Source organism: Centruroides vittatus, unplaced genomic scaffold (genome assembly GCF_030686945.1).
Source record: "Centruroides vittatus isolate TY-2023 unplaced genomic scaffold, ASM3068694v2 contig_290, whole genome shotgun sequence".
In the NCBI taxonomy this organism is placed as follows: domain Eukaryota; kingdom Metazoa; phylum Arthropoda; class Arachnida; order Scorpiones; family Buthidae; genus Centruroides; species Centruroides vittatus.
This window is the reverse complement of record NW_027121846.1, coordinates 888859-909274: the sequence shown is the minus strand read 5'-3', so window position 1 is coordinate 909274 and position 20416 is coordinate 888859. Positions and strand designations below refer to the sequence as shown.

At 26.2% G+C, this 20416-nt stretch overlaps 2 protein-coding genes across 4 annotated transcripts; both read left to right on the top strand.

Annotated features, from left to right (window-relative positions):
* The first annotated feature begins 4899 nt into the window (after window positions 1-4899).
* LOC136972362 (uncharacterized) lies at window positions 4900-9153 on the top strand. Of its 3 annotated transcripts, none has more exons than XM_067266932.1 (5): window positions 4900-5078; window positions 6086-6180; window positions 6252-6594; window positions 6758-6959; window positions 9046-9153. In XM_067266932.1, the coding sequence occupies exons 1-5, from the start codon at window positions 5000-5002 to the stop codon at window positions 9077-9079; spliced, it is 753 nt and encodes a 250-aa protein (XP_067123033.1). In that variant the 5' UTR covers window positions 4900-4999; the 3' UTR covers window positions 9080-9153. The 3 variants fall into 3 exon arrangements, with proteins under 3 accessions (XP_067123033.1, XP_067123034.1, XP_067123035.1); XM_067266933.1 differs by having other exon boundaries at window positions 4903-5078; window positions 6086-6198; window positions 6285-6594; XM_067266934.1 differs by lacking the exon at window positions 6086-6180 and having other exon boundaries at window positions 4908-5078.
* A 2465-nt stretch (window positions 9154-11618) lies between these two features.
* Window positions 11619-19297, top strand: LOC136972364 (insulin-2-like). The gene is made up of 4 exons (XM_067266938.1): window positions 11619-11922; window positions 15386-15571; window positions 15651-15853; window positions 19001-19297. Exons 2-4 carry the CDS (start codon window positions 15403-15405, stop codon window positions 19148-19150), a joined length of 522 nt encoding a protein of 173 aa, XP_067123039.1. The 5' UTR covers window positions 11619-11922; window positions 15386-15402; the 3' UTR covers window positions 19151-19297.
* Window positions 19298-20416: the final 1119 nt, after the last annotated feature.

Here is a 20416-nt window from a genome sequence, read left to right as displayed (position 1 = left end):
TTCTGAGACACTCAGATTCGTGTTGGTTGGCTCGAAAATTTTTATGTGCAGGTAAACCAAAATATATTACTGTATTTACTCGCATATAAGACGAGATTTTTATTCATTTATCACAGCTAAGTTGTCCTACACGCGCGAGCGAAAGATTCTTTGCGTTTTTTCAAATAATTTTTGTGAACCGTGTATTCGCATTTTTTTACCGGATGCTTACCCTTTTGTATTTAAAAACATAAGTATTTTATCTTGGTCGTTTGAATCGTTTTTGTATATTGTCAGGAGTAAAGACGAATAGCAATAGGAAAAGCAAACATTTTGAATTGAATTCCAGATTGAAATTCTGAAATCACACGGGAATCCAATATAAGTTTTAATCATTCCCACGTGGAAACAGATGATTATTCGGAAATTGAAGAAATTCATAAGTGTAGGACGGAGTGTGTTTGTTTGTTAAGTTATGGTAACGCAACACTTGGGCGATCTGTCTAGGGGAATGCCTTTTTAAGAGAAACTGGCCCCTATTCAGGCCAGCCCGTCCGAGCGATGCGCGAACCCAAGACCGAACGCACAGTGTTCAGAGTACGAAGACCGCTTGGTCACTGGTTTGCTTCGACGGAGAGTGGATTCGACTGTTAAGAATTGGCAAAAAAAAAAAAAAAAAAAAAAATTCCCGATTGTCCAGTTTTACATGAACAAATTACGTTGTCGATTTTACAGGATTTTTCCTTAAAGTTTAAAATGCCAGTAATTTTTGCGGGACAATGTGTGCATTTACGTTCATTTGATATTTTACTTGTAATTAAACGAAATAAAATTAGAATTGTATTAATAAATCTAATTTCCTTTATTTCAATCTTTAAAGTCACACTTCGTCCTATATGCGAGTAAATACGGTATATTAGTTCCTTCACGGCCTAGTTTCCGCCTATTGCAGACCCAGCTAAATCTCCCAGTAATGACCGAATGGATAAAACCAGAAATGGAGAGTCGGAGTCGATTTTAAAAAAAATACTAACTCGGGAGTCGGAAATCGTGTATTTTTCCAACGACTCCCTATTGCTGGATAAAACCACTTAACACTGGAGTTGGTCCTGAATTTGAGTTTTTCCAACGAATGGTATTTTCTAAGTCTTGTTTACGGATCAAACTCTTAAATGGGTACCAGTTTTCCATAAAACAGTCATTCCAGGAGGCACCATTCTTGGAAGATTGCCTTCAAGTTATGTTGCCTAATCCCATCAAATCGATTCCAATGTGTAAATAATGGTAAAATTCACGGGAAAAATATTTTTAATGCCCACAAGAGGAAAAAAGTTGAATTTATATGCTCAAACCAGTCTGAAAGAAATCATATAACTTATTGCAAATAAAATAGGGTATATTTTTTAAAATTAATAATGTTGAACAGGATAATGATGCAGGTTTTCTCAAATTCCATCAGCTAAGCGTAACGCTTTTGCGTCCTAAATTATGCTTGGAGTTCGAAGACTCCAAAAAGGAGGTACGCTACATTGAAAATTCTGAATATAGCGAGCCTTTGCAAGCCTTTCTATAGGATAATGGGGCGAAAACATTAAAGGCATTCTGGTGGCATTACCCGTTTTTTTTTCAGAAAACATTTTCTGGGGAGGTATTTTGTCTTGATTTTAGGGATTGAAAAATGCAATTGGTCGGCCATTATATATATGTATATGTATATACAGTATATCCCTCATGTGTATTCTGCGGCACCAGCATACTATTAAAAAGGGAAGCACAAGCTGTAAAAAAAGTGTTTTGTACATTATGCAAAGAGGTTTAAACACCATGATTAACCATCGGATCAGTCCTTCTATAAAGTAGCGTTGGTTGCATTCGAAGGTAGCTTGGCCTTGAAAACAAAAAATTGGAATTTTGGTCAACATACGACGAAGTTGTGGGTTAATGCAGCGGTTCCCAAAGTATGCGCCGCGGCCTCCTCACAGGGGGGCACGAAATATAAAATTTTCATAATTTTACTTTCACTTTCAATTCAGTATGATAAGATGCGACATCTAGCAGATCTGATGCAATCATTAACTCAGTAATAAAGGTGACACATCGAATCTCAAAATATAAAAAGCTTCATCCCATCGCAGAAAAACTCATTTTACCGGCTGCTGTAGATATGGTGAACATTATGACCGGTTAGTCTGCTAGGAAGCAGCTTCAAAAGTGCCTTTGTCCAATAACACCATCAGTACATTATGCAAAGAGGACACAATACAGCATATTGCGGAGGATCTCAATGATCACTTAATTGAAAAACTAAAAGGGAAGGAATTTGAGTTGCAGTTGGATGAGGCCACAGATAATAATAATGATGCTCACTTTATTTGATATGTACGGTTCATAGAGAGTAATAACATTGCAGAAGACCTCTTTTGTAAAAGTATCACTGCTGGTGCTAAGGCTCGAGACTTGTTCGAGATCCTTGATATTTTTATGTTCGAAAATAATTTGGAGTCGACCAAATGCAGTGGTATCTGTAATGATGGTGCTCGTTCTATAATATGTCCGGGATCGCAAGCACTTCTTCGAAGCGCTTGCGATCGAAGCGACCAAGCGACCCTGATGTACTGTGGACTCATTGCGTTATTCACAGGGAAGCACTTGCATCAAAATATCAGAGTCCTACACAGTGGCGTAGCGTGGGTGTCAGCCGCCCGAGGCGGAGGAAAATTTCGCCGCCCCCTTATTTAGGTATTTTTACAAGATATTATTATTTATTGTGAAATTTTGCCGCTCCCTAAATGTGCCGCCCCTGCCGCCCCTACTACGCTACGCCATTGGATCTACATTGAACTAGACTTTAGAATATATAGTGAATGTAGTAAACTTTATAAAAACTCGGCCATTGAAGGCAAGATTTTTCAAAAATACTATCTGAGGATATGGGATCCGAGCACACCTCTTTGTTGTACTACACCACATCGAGAAAGTACAAAACATTACCACGAGAAAGCGATGGCTCTCTCGTGGTGATGTTTTGTCTCGTACGTTTGAATTGGCGACAGAAAATTTCTATTTTTCTTAAAGAGGAAGACCACAAGTATGCCGAAAATTTTGTGATTGAAGATTGTTTGGTAAAACTAGCATACTTATGTGATATTTTTGAAAAGCTGAATGCTCTGAATCTCTCTCTGCAGGGAGGCAACATGTACCTTTTAGAATCGATTGAGAAAATTTCAGTTAAAAAAAATTAAAGCTATGGAAAAGAAAAATAAATGAAGACAGAGGAAAAGAATATTTCCCCTTGTTGCAACAGTTTTTGACCTCCAATGGAGTTGATTTCTCTCGAGGTATGAAATCTATTTTTGAAGAACATTTACTACAGCTTATCGCCTGGTTTGAGAAATATTTTCAAAATGATAATATCGATAATCTTACATGGATTTAAGATCCATTTAATTCCAATGCACCATCTGATGCAGAAGAAGAGAATCTTATTGAGTTCGCTTGCGACAATACATTGAAAACAAAATTTAGCAGCATGAAATTAACTGAATTTTGGATATCAGTAAAAGATGAATATCCCTTCTGAGTGGTAAAGCTCAGTGACTTTTAATTCCATTTGCGACTTCTTATTTGTGCGAAGCTGAAATTGTCGCCGTGATAAAAACTAAGCATTGCACGAAAATCAATGTGGAGAAGGAAATGAGGTGGCTGTGACCAGTTTGATTCCAAGATTGAGAAAATCTGCGGTGATCAACAGGCTCATTCATCCCACTAATTATAATTAATTAAATTTATTTAATTACATTTTTTTATCATCTTAAATGCGGTTTTATTTATTTTTTACTTAACGTCCTAACTCTTATTGTACTTGTTAGAATTTGACAGGGCGCCTTGGGAAAATCTGGATTTAGCAAGGGCGCCGAGAATCAGAAAGGTTTGGATACCACTCTGTGAATGGACAAATCGTTCATTGGTTTTTTATGTTTTCAGAATAGAAGTCACGAATTTTCTGTTGATTGAAGCTCTCTTGGGAATTAGAAAAAGGGGTCAACCGAGACGAAAAGGGGACGAGTGCCCCAAGGTCCCCAATGTACGGGTGCCTCTGGGTGTGTGTGTATATACCGGTATATATACAGTGACGCCTCGTACTTCGAATTTAATTCATTCCAGGATGTCAAACTCCGAATCGTTCGCAGTCCGAATCAAATTTTTCATTAAAAATAACGGAAAGAGTGTTAATCCATTCCAACACACTAAACACACCCATTTCGATAAACTTAAAACAGCAAATTCACATAATTTAAAGTAAAAATAACAGAATTAAATGCCTTAATAATAATTAAAAGACGGAAACAATAAATAAAATACGTAAATACTGTATAATAAAATGAAAACTGCATTTGTCGGTCGCACATCGTCAATTTCGGCACCTTAAACATAGCTGCTAGATTCATCATATAAATGTTTGACAAAAAGAACAATTAACCTCTCTATTTCTAGGGATTTAAGCTTGCATTTGACCTTATATCATGATATTTTTGTACGAATTAGAGCATCATTTTTACGAATTATTGCGAATCAGGGCATTGTTTTCAGGGTTTATTTTTCCATCCATGATGGTCGATTTCATATCTAGAACGAGTTCAAGGGTGCACTATTATCACGTGTTAACAAATTTAATCATGGTTTTACACTTAATGTCTCAAATTTAAGTTATTTGTGTTATTAGAAATAACATGTCATATATTATCTCGAGAAATAACCCAATTTCTAAAATAAGAAACCTGATAAGCTTTCGTAGACTACTTTAAATTTTGCTAAATTTCGAGTGTTGTAAAAATGTTTTTGATCAAAATTAAAGAAGTAAATGTCCTTGTGTATTAAATTCTACTTATTAAATATAATATAAATCTTAAAATCAGATAAAAATATCAATTTACGTAATGTAAACTGTACTTTGTTCGTTGGCTGCAATTGCGTGTTTACACACAATAAACATTACTACTATGCATTTAGACGCATAAAAATGTTTAAGAAATTATGTTTCATCTTAATATTGTGCATTTTAGCGTTTAAATGCTTAGCACATGAAGATGATTTTGAAGGTAAGATTTCTTTCGTAATAAATAATTAATTAAGAAGGATTTTGATTAATGAAGCTAATACTACAATTTATTTAAAGAATATATATATGAATAAATAGTGTTAAATAAACTACTCGGTGTGATTTACTCATTTTATATTGAAATTTACGATATAAATTTTTTATTCATTGAAAATTTTCGGATTGAATTTTGAGTAAATGATGAATTTATTCATTTTTAACAAAGAATTTTTGAAATATATTTTAAATATTTTACACGATATTTATTTATAAAATCAAGCAATCGCTAATTGTTTACTTATATAATTGTGAAAAGTGTATTTTAAAAGCATAATTTATGTATCGATAAAGCGTAGCAATTATTCAAAACAGTAGCTGTTCCTCCTATTCTAAAACTTTAAAAGTCATCCAGTGCCCGTGTGAATAAAAACTGAACACTAGTAGTTGGTCGCGGGTTCGTGCCTGTCTAGTTGAAATTTTCCAGGTTTTCTTTACCTGTCTAACACCTAAATAAGGTCAGTTTCTTCATAGAAAGTTCTCCCAAGAGGTATCTCCCTTGGCAGTGGCGCGCTATCCTATGGACAAGAAAGGCAATTGCCTGGGGCCTTCTCCAACAGGCGGTCCAAACTAATCTTTTATAAACTCATCACTGTACTAAGAATATCGAAATTTAAATTTGGGCCTTATCTGGGATTCTAGGGACTAGATTGCCAGTGTGGTGCAGGTACAGTACGCTGTGGTGTTGTTTCACATGAAATCAAACTATATAAAATTCTTTGTTTATTATTAAGAATAAATCATTAGTGAGTAGATAAATCAGTATAATTTATATTAATAGAATTAGACTAATTTATCTACAACCAAAGTATGAACAAGTCATGATGTTTGAATTTAATTCAAATCCAGTTCTTCCATTGTCAGAGGAGGGCTTCTTACCCTATGTCTAAAAATAAAATATGTTATGGTTAGACATTATAATTTACATGTGATTTTTTTAAATTATTTTAGACATCAGCCAGCAATTGAATGAATTTATAGAATTTATGACTCCAGAAGTAATTTGTGATTATGATACAGAAAACTGTGAATTAGAAGATAGCAATGTAAATGATAGCTTATTTGTTGATAAGAGAATTTTTAATTTCGTTTAAATGATAAAATTCTTAATTTTTAGGAAATTATAGAAGAAGAGGAGGAAGAGGAGGAGGAGGAGGAGAATGATGAAGAAGAAAGAGAAGAAATTGAGGAAATGTTTGATTATCCGGATCAGGATTATCTTCCTGTTAGTGATATATTTAAAACACAATATTTTAAAGAAGAAACTGTTTTTCACGATCCAATATCAAATTCTCAAGATGTTAATACTGATAAAGATTATCAGGCAATTGACGAGAGGAATCAATTTATCCAAAACGATCCTATCGAAGTGTATCCTACTGACACGGAATGTTTTGTAGCAGAACAAGAGAACAGAATCAATTACATAAAGAAAGTACGCCAAAATTCAAAAAAGAGAAGTAAGATATTTATTTTCCTTTGTAAAGTTTAATTTATGTTTGTTCCAAATATCGTAAAATTGCTTCAAACATTCTATTGTAGTTAATTTTTACCGTTTAAAAGGCACAAAAAGTAAAGATATCTGTTTGCATCGAGTTTTAATTTACATGATTTTTTTTTCAGAAATTTTAAGAAAAAAGAAAAAGCACATAAAATTATTAAAAAATTGCTGCATAAAAGGGAAGAAAATTGGAAATAGGCCTAAGGTTTATGATTCTGATAACTTGTTTCATGCCTGTAGAAAATTATCCAGATTTCATTATCCTACATTATCTCAGCATTGTAGATGGGCAATTAATAATTGTTGCGAAAATAAAGCATTAAGGTAAGAATTTACACTCGATTTTGCAGAATTTTTCTGATAATTCGTACTTGTCTTCTATAAAGGTTTTCCAAACATTGCAGCACAACTACCAAGTGATGCGCTAAACTTCATTTCTAATGTTTTTTTTTTCGATAATTTATTTAAAATATTTTCTTATTTTTTGTGGAATAAAAATTATTCTAAGTCATTTTTAATAAAACTTATTATTTTAATTTAAAACACTAAGATAATTACTTCTTAATATTATCTTTAAAACTTAAAAAAAATTCTTTATTTATAAGCAGAAAAGTAACTGGAAAATTTAAGAGAATTATAATATAATATTGTATTAAAGTTTAATAATTTGTTTTAAAAATTTAATCTATTCTTATCTTAATATCCAACAGAATATAAGGGAAACTCTTATTAAATTAATAATTAAATTAATTGAATAAGAGTTTAATAATTTAAATTCTTTGCAGTAAGAGTCTGAACTATAAACTATGAAGAAGCTTTTCACTGTTCCATCCTAACTTATCAGTTTTAGGAAAATAACTACTAATGAACTAATAATAAGAAATAATAAGTAAATTTAATTTATAAATCTATTAGAAGTGTACTAAACATCGATTAAAAAAACAAATTATTATGCTCGACAATATAGAATTCCCATTAGAATATTAAAAATAGATAAAAATAAGTAAATTACATGGAGAACTTTAATAGATTTTTGTTTGTGAATATACTAAACTAACTTTATTAAAACATTTTTTTTTTTAAATCACATTTTCCATACGTATTATTCTTTATTTAATTATTCATCATTTTTCTTTCTTATATTTTAATTGAGTCAGCTTTTATTATTCAGCCTTACTTTTCTTCTTTGCTTTTCATGGCTATTTACAAGAAATGTTATTGTGGATATTTTGAATATTAATAATTTATTTTTAGGTTAAAGTGTAGCTAGGTAACCCTTATGGCACTTTTGCAATCTCGATAGCATTTGCGATTAGAAATGCAAATTTTTAATTTTCGTGGGCTCGAGGACGCACGTTCTAACTTAACCTAACCTATTCTAATAAATTACCAATAATTTGGTAATTTATTAGGGAATGGAATAGGTTAGGTTAGGTTAGAACGGGCGTCCTCTGGCCCACGAAAATTAAAAATTTGCATTTCTAATCGCAAATGCTATCGAGATTCCGGAAGTGCCGCCATAGGGGTTACCTAGCTACACTTTAACCTATTTTCTAATTTTCCAGTATAGTTTATGAATTTTTATCTTTTATTTTTAAACTCATGATGCATAGATTTTTAGGAATTCTCCTGTGTTTTCTTCAACTTTTGAATCAAATAATTAACATAGAATATATAAATATTTAGTTTAGATGATTTTATATATAATCTAATAATGTATTTTCTTGAAAACATACAAACTTATTAACTGTCACATATAATTAAAGAATTCTCTTATATATAATTTTTGCTTTAAACTTGAACTATATATAATAAAAACAATAATAATGATATTACTCTGTCATAAAATCTGATATTTTTACAAAATATTTTATTATTCTTCCCATCTTTTAAGATTGAGAAACAACTTAAATATCAATAATAAATTATTTTCAGTTATCCAATTAACACATTAATCTTCAATATTACATGCTGTTAAATATATTGATATAATTATTTTATAAAGTGAAAAAAATTGCCACAATGTTTCATATATTTTATTGAATATATGATGTATAAGGTAGAATTGATTGGTAGTTTGCTCCTGCCTTTAGCTATTTTTAAGTTAAAAACTAACTCGTAAGTTTAGAAACTAAATTTAGACATTGATTTAAATAATATATTGAAAGATATTGAAATTGTTTATTAGTAATAAAGTTAAATTCACGTTACAGGAGGAATATTCATGCAGCATTGATTGTTTTACAGTATTTTAACACGAGAAAATTTTTACTGACAAAAATTATCTATACTAATTTAGATAATTACAATTTGAATATTTTATTATGAAATTAACTGTATATAACTTTATTTAATACGCAGGAAAACTTTGTATATCATATGATAATGAAAATTTATATCATTTTTTCAGGAGATTCTACATCAAACATAAAGGAAACAAATGAATGATGACACTTGAATGCCATTTACTATTGCACTTTATTACTTTTGTGTAGTATTTTATGTTTAAATTTCCGTGTAAATTTGTTGTAAATAAAATTTTATAAATAAAGTAAGATCTTGTTATAAACTTTTCTGTAAAACACGAGATTATAATTACTTTAATTATAAATAATTTTCTTGAGATTTATTTTAAATATTATATCCACTTAAAAATTTTTAAATTGTGTTCACTGTAATTAATATTAGAAAATATAAACTTTGTCAAATAAAAATTTAAATTTGAAAATTTTATAAGTAAAAGAGAATAAAATGAATTATCTTTATCACTTCTCAAAATATTAATTTATACAATTTCAATTATTTATTGTGTTTTAGTAATAAAATATTTTTAAACAAATCATAAATATGCTGATTTATTTTCTGTTATTTTTGTTTTGTTGATCTACATTTCACTTGATAAGTAAAAATTGGTGTTTTATTATTCATGTCATATTTTTAGCATATAAATAAGATCAAGCAAAATGGATTTCTTATATTTTTATATTTTTTATTTTACACTTCAGTTCCTTCGTCTTGATGGTGCAGATATATTATAAAAATTTTACATTACACATATATATTAGCAATATATTTGTCAAATTTCTAGTATTTACCTTTGATTTTTAAAACTTACATTCTAGATGAAATATAATTAACGAATGAATTGCATTATTTTGCTTAATCAAACGTAAAAAATCTATTCATTTACTTTGTTTTAACGTTAAATTTAATTAAATTTTTCATTAGATTTCATTGATCATTATTAGAAAATCATGTATTACATTGATTTTAGACGAAAATTATCTAATTTTTTAAAATTCTTATATCAAAATTACGAAATCAGTGAAAGAGTTACTGGAAACAAGATGTAATTCCTAATATATTTCACGAATTTCTATTCAAATTAATTCGGAAATGTAAATAAAGTTGGTCTAAATAAATTGAATAAAGTTTTAAACTCGTTAATTCATTTACTAAATCAAGATTTTTCTTGTATCACTTATCAGAAATTGAAATTTGGAATCAAATAACTCGTGCAGTTTGTAACCTCTTCTAAAAGTATAATAAATAAATAAATTAATTAAATTTTTTATACTTTTTAAAAGTTTTACTTCATTTTAAACAAGTTAAATTCTTTAAATTACACATATGTTTGTATTTAATTTATATAATGTAACTATCATATAGTATTAACCAAAGTGTCAGAAGGTAGTTCAAAGACACACGTATTTAACGTGTATTATTAGTGTAATAAGAAGATTTTTGACTTTACAATTGTAAAAATTTATATATGAATATTTTAAAGTTTATTTAGAAGATGAACTCTGAATATTGTAAGATATTATACTTAATATAAGAGCAAATATTTAATGAATAAGTGATTTTGTTCGCACTTCTTACAAATTACAATACTTTTGTTATCAATTTTTATTAATCTTTGATTTCTATTAATTCTTTTCATTTCTACAGCTTTTAATTAACTCTATAAAATTAATTATTTAAGTAAATATAAGTTAATTAGAAATTTAATAATTGTGACCATCATCCAAAAGTAATCAATTTAATAAAATTTATTTAATGATTATACGCAAGATAAAGGTGGAAATTTCGTGTGAGATTTTCTAAGTTATTAACACATTTTAATTATTTATTTATAAATACGTAAAAATTATAAAAAATTTTAAAATATACATTTATGTTAATTTTAATTATAATTAAATTTCTTAATTGACGACACTGATTCTTTTAAATTCCAATCAAAATCATTTATAAAAAGCAAATTCAATTGAATTAATTATTTATAAAATAAATTATTTTTATATATCTTAATTTACTATAAATTTTTTTAGGCTAATTACCGATAATTGTAATTTTAAATAATACAGTACACTTCTAAGTTCAATTTGAAAAAAATCTTGTAATCTTCGTAAACACCTTAACCTACATACAAACATTAAGTTGTTATACAATCAGATTATTTTCGTATTCCTTACTTTTCAACAAGAATTTTAAGTTAGAAACGATACCACTATACAACTTTAAGTCAACACAGGATTATTTAGAATTTCCCTTTAGTCTTTCAATCAGGAAATGGTCAATAACTGTTAGAAATCCAAAGGAGCGATTCGTAAATAAATATAATAAAAAAAATCTTGTATACATTTAAAGTTTTATTTCCATTTACAGTAAAGAATGTTATTTCTACAGCAGACATACGAACAAATATCGAAGAATTTATTTAATATCTACAGCTTTAAATAACGAAACATTTTAATAACGCATTTAAGTACGGCTTCACTGCATAACGAACATTCGTACAGGTAAGACATATTTACAGGCGCTAGTTCGTTGAGATCATTTTATTTAAGATTCGTTTAATTCTGAAATAGTAATTAAATTTCTTTTGAAATTTTGAAAAAGTTTATAACTCATTTTATTAAAAATATATCTAATAAAATAAAATTAATTATTTTAAATGATAATAGAGATTATCTGTAAAAAAGATAACATTTAAATTTGAAATAGTATTTTCGACTTTATTTAAAAAAGGAAAAGAAGTTGTTTATTAAACCAAACACTCTGAAAATTAAAGAAATGCATGAATTCATGAAATTTTATTGAGATATGTTACAGAATTCGAACAAGCTTTTACTCTATTGAGGCGAAAGAGAACTGTCATTGGCTGGAACTGCATCAACGTGTCCACCCACACGACAGAAGGGGATATATAAGTTGGGATAAGTGAAAGATAGCACATATAACCTGGAATCTGAAGTGAAGAAATAAACATTTACCGGAGAAACAGGTAAATCACATTTTTCTATTTTAAATAAGATTAATTAATGTAAAGTATATTTTAGAAATAAATATACATTGTATATATATTTGAATTTAGATATTTTATAGAGAAATATCAAAAACTTGACTTTTTGCATTATTTGTAAATTACCATTTTTCTGCGATACTAGACACAAAGTTTGACCTGTGAAAGTATAAACTCTAAACTTGAACATGTCAACAGGTACATTACTTACATTTTTCCTGAAATTTTTATAGTGAATGTAAATTTTAAGTTATTCGTTTGCGTTAACCATGTGTTAAAAACAAATTCGTTAGAAGACATTTTTCTAATTATCCCTTATTAAGAAATAATAAGTTATTTTTTAAAAATAATTATGATTTAACAATTTAATGACAAAATTTGCCTATATTTATGTGTTAAAATATTGAAATTTATCTGTTATCATTCTGTATACAACAAAGAAATGCCTTAAAGATAATAAAATAAAACATATTATATTCTTGAGTCAAAGAAATCATCCTCAACACGTTGTACGTAGATCGAAGAGGGTGCACAGAATGACTCACTGACATAATATGATAGATGAGCTAACTCTAAACCCCCGATGTAACCATGACAACGGGCCTGTGATCCAAGTCTGTCCCTTGTCATTTCCTCCCATTTGACTACATTTATTTGCTCCACATGCACCATTTTCTGATGTCATGCCCATTCTGACTAATGCCAAATCAAGTTTATAACTGTACTCAAAAGATAAGGTTTTATCCATGCTTTATCTAAGTATGAATAGCCTTAAAGATTATCTTAATTATCATGTAAGCTTCAGTTATCTTCATGATCTCTAAATCAATCAAATTTATTTTGTCACGGTTTTCACTTACAGCAGAAAGAAAGCTTTCAGCAATATCTGATACTAAAACTTATGAATTAAACAGTTCCGTGTCACTATCTGATTACTTGACGATCATTAATCATTTTCTGCCATATACTAACTAAATATAGTAATTATAATAGACTAAGTTCTCATTAGTTAAAAATCTATCATAATATAATTTAATTTACAAGAATTTGAACTAATTTATAATTCATATTAAGTATAAACATGATTTCATTTTAATTAAATGCATCACACCTTAATGATTTTACGATATTTCAGGCATTTATTGATTAAAATTTTTAAAATAATATTATATTTATTATAAAAAATTATACAAACTACATCTTATAATTTATTTATAACTTTTTCTGTTAAGTTTACATTTTAAAAAATAAGAATTTAATTTTGAACATTCATTATTAAATTAATAGAAAGATATTTAAGTCATCACATAAAATAAAGTCGATTTTAAAATCTTTATAAATTTAAAAAATATAAAAACCATTAAAAAATTATAACCTTTCTCCTATAAAAACGAACCAAGTTAAAATAATAATAATAAATTTCAGTCAAAGGTAAATAAAACTTTAAAAATAAAAATATAAATGTAATCAAACACAATAAAAAGAAGGGATATAAATAATTTAAACTATAATTAAGAAAACAATAAAAAACATTTGAGCAACTCTTAAAAATAAGATAAATATTTATACAAAAGTAATACATTTAATTATTTTTCAGACTTGTAACTCTTAAAATAGCAAAAATCGAAATTATTTTTCTATTGTGAACATTTTAAAGTTATAGAATTAATTTATATACATTTTTCTTCTCTTTAATAAAGAGAAATTGAATATATTTTAGAAAGATCTTACTTACAAGAATTTTATTTTTTATTTAAATAATTTTAAAAGATTATAATTATTAATTAATATATGTGTGTATCAAGTAGCTATCTTATTTATCATATATACTAAATTTAGTGTATATGAATAAAGTTTTTAATATTATTCCATGATATTTGATACGACGATAAGTAGAAAGATAATGTTGGATATTCGATCAACAATTTGAAAGAGAATATCCTTAAAGATATTGTTGACACGCAAAGCCTACTATTAAATATGCATGTGTTTACTATACTAAGTCATAAACATGTTTATATAATCCATACAACATTTAAATGGTTTATATAAAATTAAGACATTTAAAACAGAAATTAAGCTATTTTAAGGACAAATATATGCAAATGAGTTTAGAAGTTTTAAACTTTAAATTGTTTTATAATTTAATATTATAAAATAACATTTAGTAGATCGCTATTTTTGACAAAAAATCTTCCTTTTAAAATAAACAAAATTTATAATTTTTTTAAAGTAAAATAAATTAATATTTGCGAAAATAATTGATTTAAATTGTGTAATTCGTCACGAAAAATTTACTTTATCATACAAAATTTTACATAAGTCATAATTATAATTTTTTATATACAATAATAAACTGTTACGTCATAAAAAGTTTTTCTTGCGTCACAATAAAAATTTACATATTTAGAAAAACACTTTTCATGCGTCATAAGAACTGGTTTTACTGTGTCATATAAAACGGATCCTATAAAATGTTATTTTAGAGCTTTATTTACAAATTTAAACTTTTAATATATTGTTCGTTCTATACGCTAAAAGCTTATTTTGCATTGCTTAAAGGTTATCAATGGTGTGGAATTGTAAAAATAATTAATTATTATGAAATACATTAGCTGTGAAGAAGATTTCTAAATAGGAAAATGTATATTGTTAAGATTAATCGGGTACAATTCGTTCATTTTCTTTGCTACGTGGTAACACAGCAAAGAACCTGCACTTCTGGAAGGTTGTTAAACGGAAGCTGATGATGATGATATTTTCTAATGCAAATTATTTGTAATTATTAATATTAGAAATATAAAAATTAATCATATTCACTTATAAGTCTCGCTAATTAAAAATAATTTGCAATAGAATTGAAGAGTAACAAAGGATAAAAACTGATACAAGGCTTTATATCACAACAAAAATTACATGGTAATATATTTTATAAAATTAGAATAAAAATTTTTACTTATAAATAAATAAATTCTAAGACTAAAACGTCATATTTTTAAAAATATAAAAAACAATATTGAAAAAGAATAAGAAAAATTTAACCATTGAAAGTAAACAAAAAACGATTTCCTGCTGAAAAGCTTTAAGTTAAACTGATTTAAATAAACAAAAAAATATCCGTTACGTAACCGAATAATACGCAATTCTAGACAAAAATTACATTTATTTTATTTTATTTAAAGATTTTCAAAAACGAAATGACCGAATGACATTTCCAATGTGTTGAATTATATCAAAACTTGTATATTAAACAATGCAACAATTTTTAAACGTTTTTTTTTTTTTTAAATAAAATAAACTTTAGTTGTTTAATTTATCAATTTAAAGTAAGAATAACAAATGAGACTCAAACTACGTGAAGTATAAAATAGTATACTGGCAATACGATTAATATATCAAGATATAAATAATTATTTTAATAATATTTTGATATCTTTCTATTCAGGAAGTTGATCTTTCGTGATGCCATCACATTATCCAGCCTTTTGCTTGTTTCTGTTATTGGTCTTGAGCCAATACAGTTCGAATGGAGAGAAAGAAGCTAAATATCGAGCTTGCGGGGATCATCTAACTGAACTTCTAAACTTGATTTGTGGTGGAAGGTTTCATGGTCCAGATACAAATCAACAGAGTAAAGAGAGCAAAAATATTATAAATTAATATTTAATTTTTTTAAATATATATATTTTAAATTTTATTACGTGTTTCAGGCACTACAAGATCTTTATACAGATCTCTTTCCAGACGTTCTTTTATAGGAATGAGGAGAGGAGTGGTAGACGAATGCTGCCATGAGGCTTGCCCAGTTAGTACTTTGCGTTCTTATTGTTTAGATCCTCTATCGTCGTCGTCATCGTCACTAATAGAATTGTTGAGTTCTGCTGTTGAAAACAATGGTGCTGAAACTATAAAGGTAATTAATAAATACGTTACATTAATTAATTTATCAGATAACTCTTAATATATATTCCTCGCACTTTTTAATTGTATTCTTGAAATTCTGTTTCTAGTGCCTTTAAAAAAAGGCCAAAAATTAATAAAGAGTAACAAATTATTGATTTAGGATAAGGAAAAATTAATTTTTATTGCTATTTGATGTCATTTAGTTTGTGTCAAATGTTGAATATTTGAAAAGTTTAAGTAAACTATTATTAATGTTCTTCTATATTTTTTTCATAAAGGTTATTTTTAAAATGAATTTTATTCACTTATTGCTCATTATTCAAATGTAAAACTTAAAAAAAAAGTTACCAATATAATAGTGGGACTTATATAGTAAGATTGGCTGTATGTTAATTATTACTATTTATATTGTAACAATTATCCTTTCAAAAGTTGTAAATCTATCTGTTTAAATATCAAAATTAATTTAAAAACAAAATTTATAAATTATTCATAATTAGTTTGGTTCTATGCAAAAGGAGATAAATTAATATTTTTAATATTACAGAATATAAAAGTTTGATTTTAAATGTAATAATAGTTGCATAAAATGGTGTAAAAACAAATTTTATATGAGAAATAGATATAAAAAATTTAATTGTAAGCAACTTTGTTTGTATAAAGTTGTAATTATTTATACACTTTTTTGGCCAAAGAATAGGCCTGTAAAAAATTAGTTAAATTTTTTAAATAGTATATGCAGTTTTTATATATATTTAATTTAAAAAAATTAAATTCATTCACACCGACTTACATGATAAATTCTAAGAAATTATACCGAACCATAACTGAATTTACATTTTAAATATTATCATAATTATTTTAAGTGTGCCAGGCAATATTGACGTCTTTAATATGTTCAAAATGATTGTTTAATATATTTATATAATTTATAATGCAATTTTAATTAAATTATTTTTATTAATTAAGCTTGCAGGTACAAGTAGTATAGAAGACACATTATCAACTCAGGAAGTAATAGATCAAGTATCCACAACACATAGACCAAATTTGGGTCTTTTTCCAAGAAATAGACCATTCTTCATATCTATGTCATCCCCGTTATTTATTAACAAGAAGATATCATATAAATCTCCATAATCAAAAACAGTTTAATTCTGTTGCATAATTATACTTTACTGAACATCCCACGTGACTTAATTTTAATAACGTTACTGATAAAATTCTATATTTATAAAAATAAAATCGCGCAAAAAAATAATTTATAAAAAATATTTAATAAGAATTTATGTTATGTAAACAAATCAAATGATTTTTTTAAAGAAATAATATTATTGGCTATTTTAAATCAATTCTTATGACGTATTTAAGTAATTTCTGCTATTGGATAAAGAAAATGATAAATTTACTTACTCGAACTTCATTGGATGTAATTTTCAGTATAAAATATCTTGAGTTTACAGCGATTGGACATTGCTTAATGACGAAATAATGTTTAAAAATATATAGGAGCTGATTGGTTAATAGTTTATTTTATTTTATTTTTTTAATTATATAATTTGAAAAAGTTAAAGACACGTATTGTGATGAATTTATTATTTATTAATTTAAAAAATAATTATAAATTTACTAAATTTTTTATTTTAACAGCTTAATATATTATTGTATATAATAATTTGTCACATTTGAATTAAATAATACACCTTCATATTAAAATTCAGACTTGTCTAAGCATAAACTACAAATATAGACAATGTAATTTTATAAATAAAATTTAATTAAATACCATAAAGGATAAAGTGTATTCATTATTTAAATCTATATAAAATCACACTATTTATTTAGAGATTTTATTATAATAATAATTAATTTGAATTTTTAATTATCATTTAAATAATTTAATTATAAATTTATTTTTTATTTATAGTATTAGATATTTAGATATATAATACATTTTTATTTTTATTTTAAATGTAAAATATGATTTTGTAAATTTTTGTGTTATTTTAGCTTTGTTTGTTTAGAAAATGTTGCACTATTATCTGTATTTAAGGAAATATTTATATTAAAAATATCATTAATTAAAAATTTATTTAATACATTTTTATATATAATTTTCAATTAACGTTAAAAGAATTAAAATACATTTTATTTTTTTATTTATTTAAGTATTTAGAGAATGACATACAAAAATTTACAAATGAAAATGTAACAGTAAGAATGATTTTAAAAATTATGAAAAATTCTTAAGAAAATTCAGAAAAAATTATAATTTTCTCTTTTTATATAATATTTTTTATATTTAGCGATAAAAATAGAAAGGTCTTATTTATTAATTAGAAAAAAAATGAAAGATGCTAATACATAGGTTAATAATTATCATGATTAATACATGATTAATAATTAATACATGATTAGCTAATACATGATACATTAATAGCTAATACATGATTAATAATTATCAGAGATGCTGGAAAAAGATGTTGGTGAAGATGAAGATGAAGATTGATAAGTATTTGATAAATGATTATAAATGAAATATGTCAATAATTCGGAATATTTATTAAAAAATTAAAAATTGAAATTGCAAATTAAAAGGATTATATTTATAAAAACAGCTATATTCCAATGTAATTAGTTCTATATAAATCTACCTATACATAGAACTATGGCTGATAGCAAAAATAATATATTTTTTCCTTTATTACTTTAAAAAAATTAAGAAATTTTACATAAGAAAAGTAATTTATATCTGATTTGAAAGGCAAAACGATTGTTTAGTTGAATATAATTGTTCTTTCCGTCTTTATAAAGAAATACACTGATTATAATTATCTCACACGCCTACACGATAGATTTGGTAACATTCGATAGATATAATGCGCAAAAATTAAAGAATAAAAGTAATAATATAGGATTTGGTTTAGTCCTAAGAAAAACATATAAACCAATTTCGTACTGAACTGGTTTAGATTATAGAGAAATCACGGACAGATACGTTAAGATGAAGATTTAGAGTCAGCATTTATTAGTGTAAAAAAGTCAAATGTTAAAGAGTTGTATAGATTATACATATAATCTTATTAAAATTTCCAAGACATTAAGAAAGTTTGACGAATCTTTACAATTATAATTTTTATTTTATTTATTTTTATAGTCAGAAGCTGAAGAAATAGAAGAAGAAGAAGCACAAGAATCATCAGTAGCAACAGCCAGACCAAATTTAGGTACAAATCAAAGAAATCTGAGTAACGTGATCATTACGCCTTTGACCTTCAGAAGATTCGCACGATATTACTTCCATTAATTAAGATCTAGTACAACAACGATTATGAAGTTTTGCTATATATCTATCAAATATATATTTTAACAACTGCTATTATATACCAAATGATGTTGTATTAAATAAAATATTGCTATTATTTTCTTTTGGAAAAGTAGCATTTTTTTAAAAGTAATTCCTCCATAATTTATGTATTTTTACTGAAAAATTTTCTCGAGTATAATAAATTTTATTAAAATTCTACAGAATTAAAAATAGATAAAATATTTTTCACTAATTAATGAAATGAATCTGATAACTTCGTGATTTGATAAAACACATCTTATTATCAAATGGAGTCGTGAAAAAGTGTCTGATAATGCATTCTCATTAACACATAAAATTGTATTTAAAACTTTCTTTAAAGTTTAAGTTTAGCTTTTAGTCTATACGCTATATATATTGCTTTATACATCAGTATATTCTTTTTTTTCTACTTAATATATTGAATGATATGATGATAATTGAAGTTATGAAGTACGTAGGCTCGTGTTAGATGTAGTCTATTTATACTGCTTTCTTCTTTCATTAAATACAAAGTTATTAATTACTTTATTTACGTATCAAGAAACGTAATCCTATCAGTATTTTGAATTTTTTGAAGTTTAACCTGCTAAATAAATAGGCCTATATTTAATAAAATTATGCATTTTTTAAACAATTAAAGAAACAACAATGAAGCTTAAGTTAAATTTCTATATGTAGGCTATATATTCCACATAATAAGAAAAATTTTAATGTCAAATTTCATATTATGAGTAATAAGTTGTTGTTCTTCAAAATTTATTTTCTACTTTTTTTGTAATAAACTTAACGCCTCTATAAATTTTACGGAAATAATTTACAAATAATTCGTAAATTATTGTTCTTTAATGTATATAACAGATCGATCTACTTAGATCTATAAAAAGTTTAAATTGACATAAATTTAAATAAATAAATATTATCTGAAATATCCGAAAATTTAAAGCCATCCGTTTGAATATTAGCAAAGAGAAATAGGCCCATAAGAAACTTAAGATAGTATTAAGTTATCATTTCTCTCATAAGATAAAACTTGTTTTATAACGTTCTGTATTTATAACGTTTTATAACGTGTTTTAATATTATCTAACCTACGGCTAGATGTAGTTAAGATTATTTCGTGTTTAAGTGTTTATTACTTTAATAGACACTAAATATCCTTTATCCATCTGTAAAGAAACATCAAAAATTAAATTTAAATTACAATATTAATTATGATTTGAATTC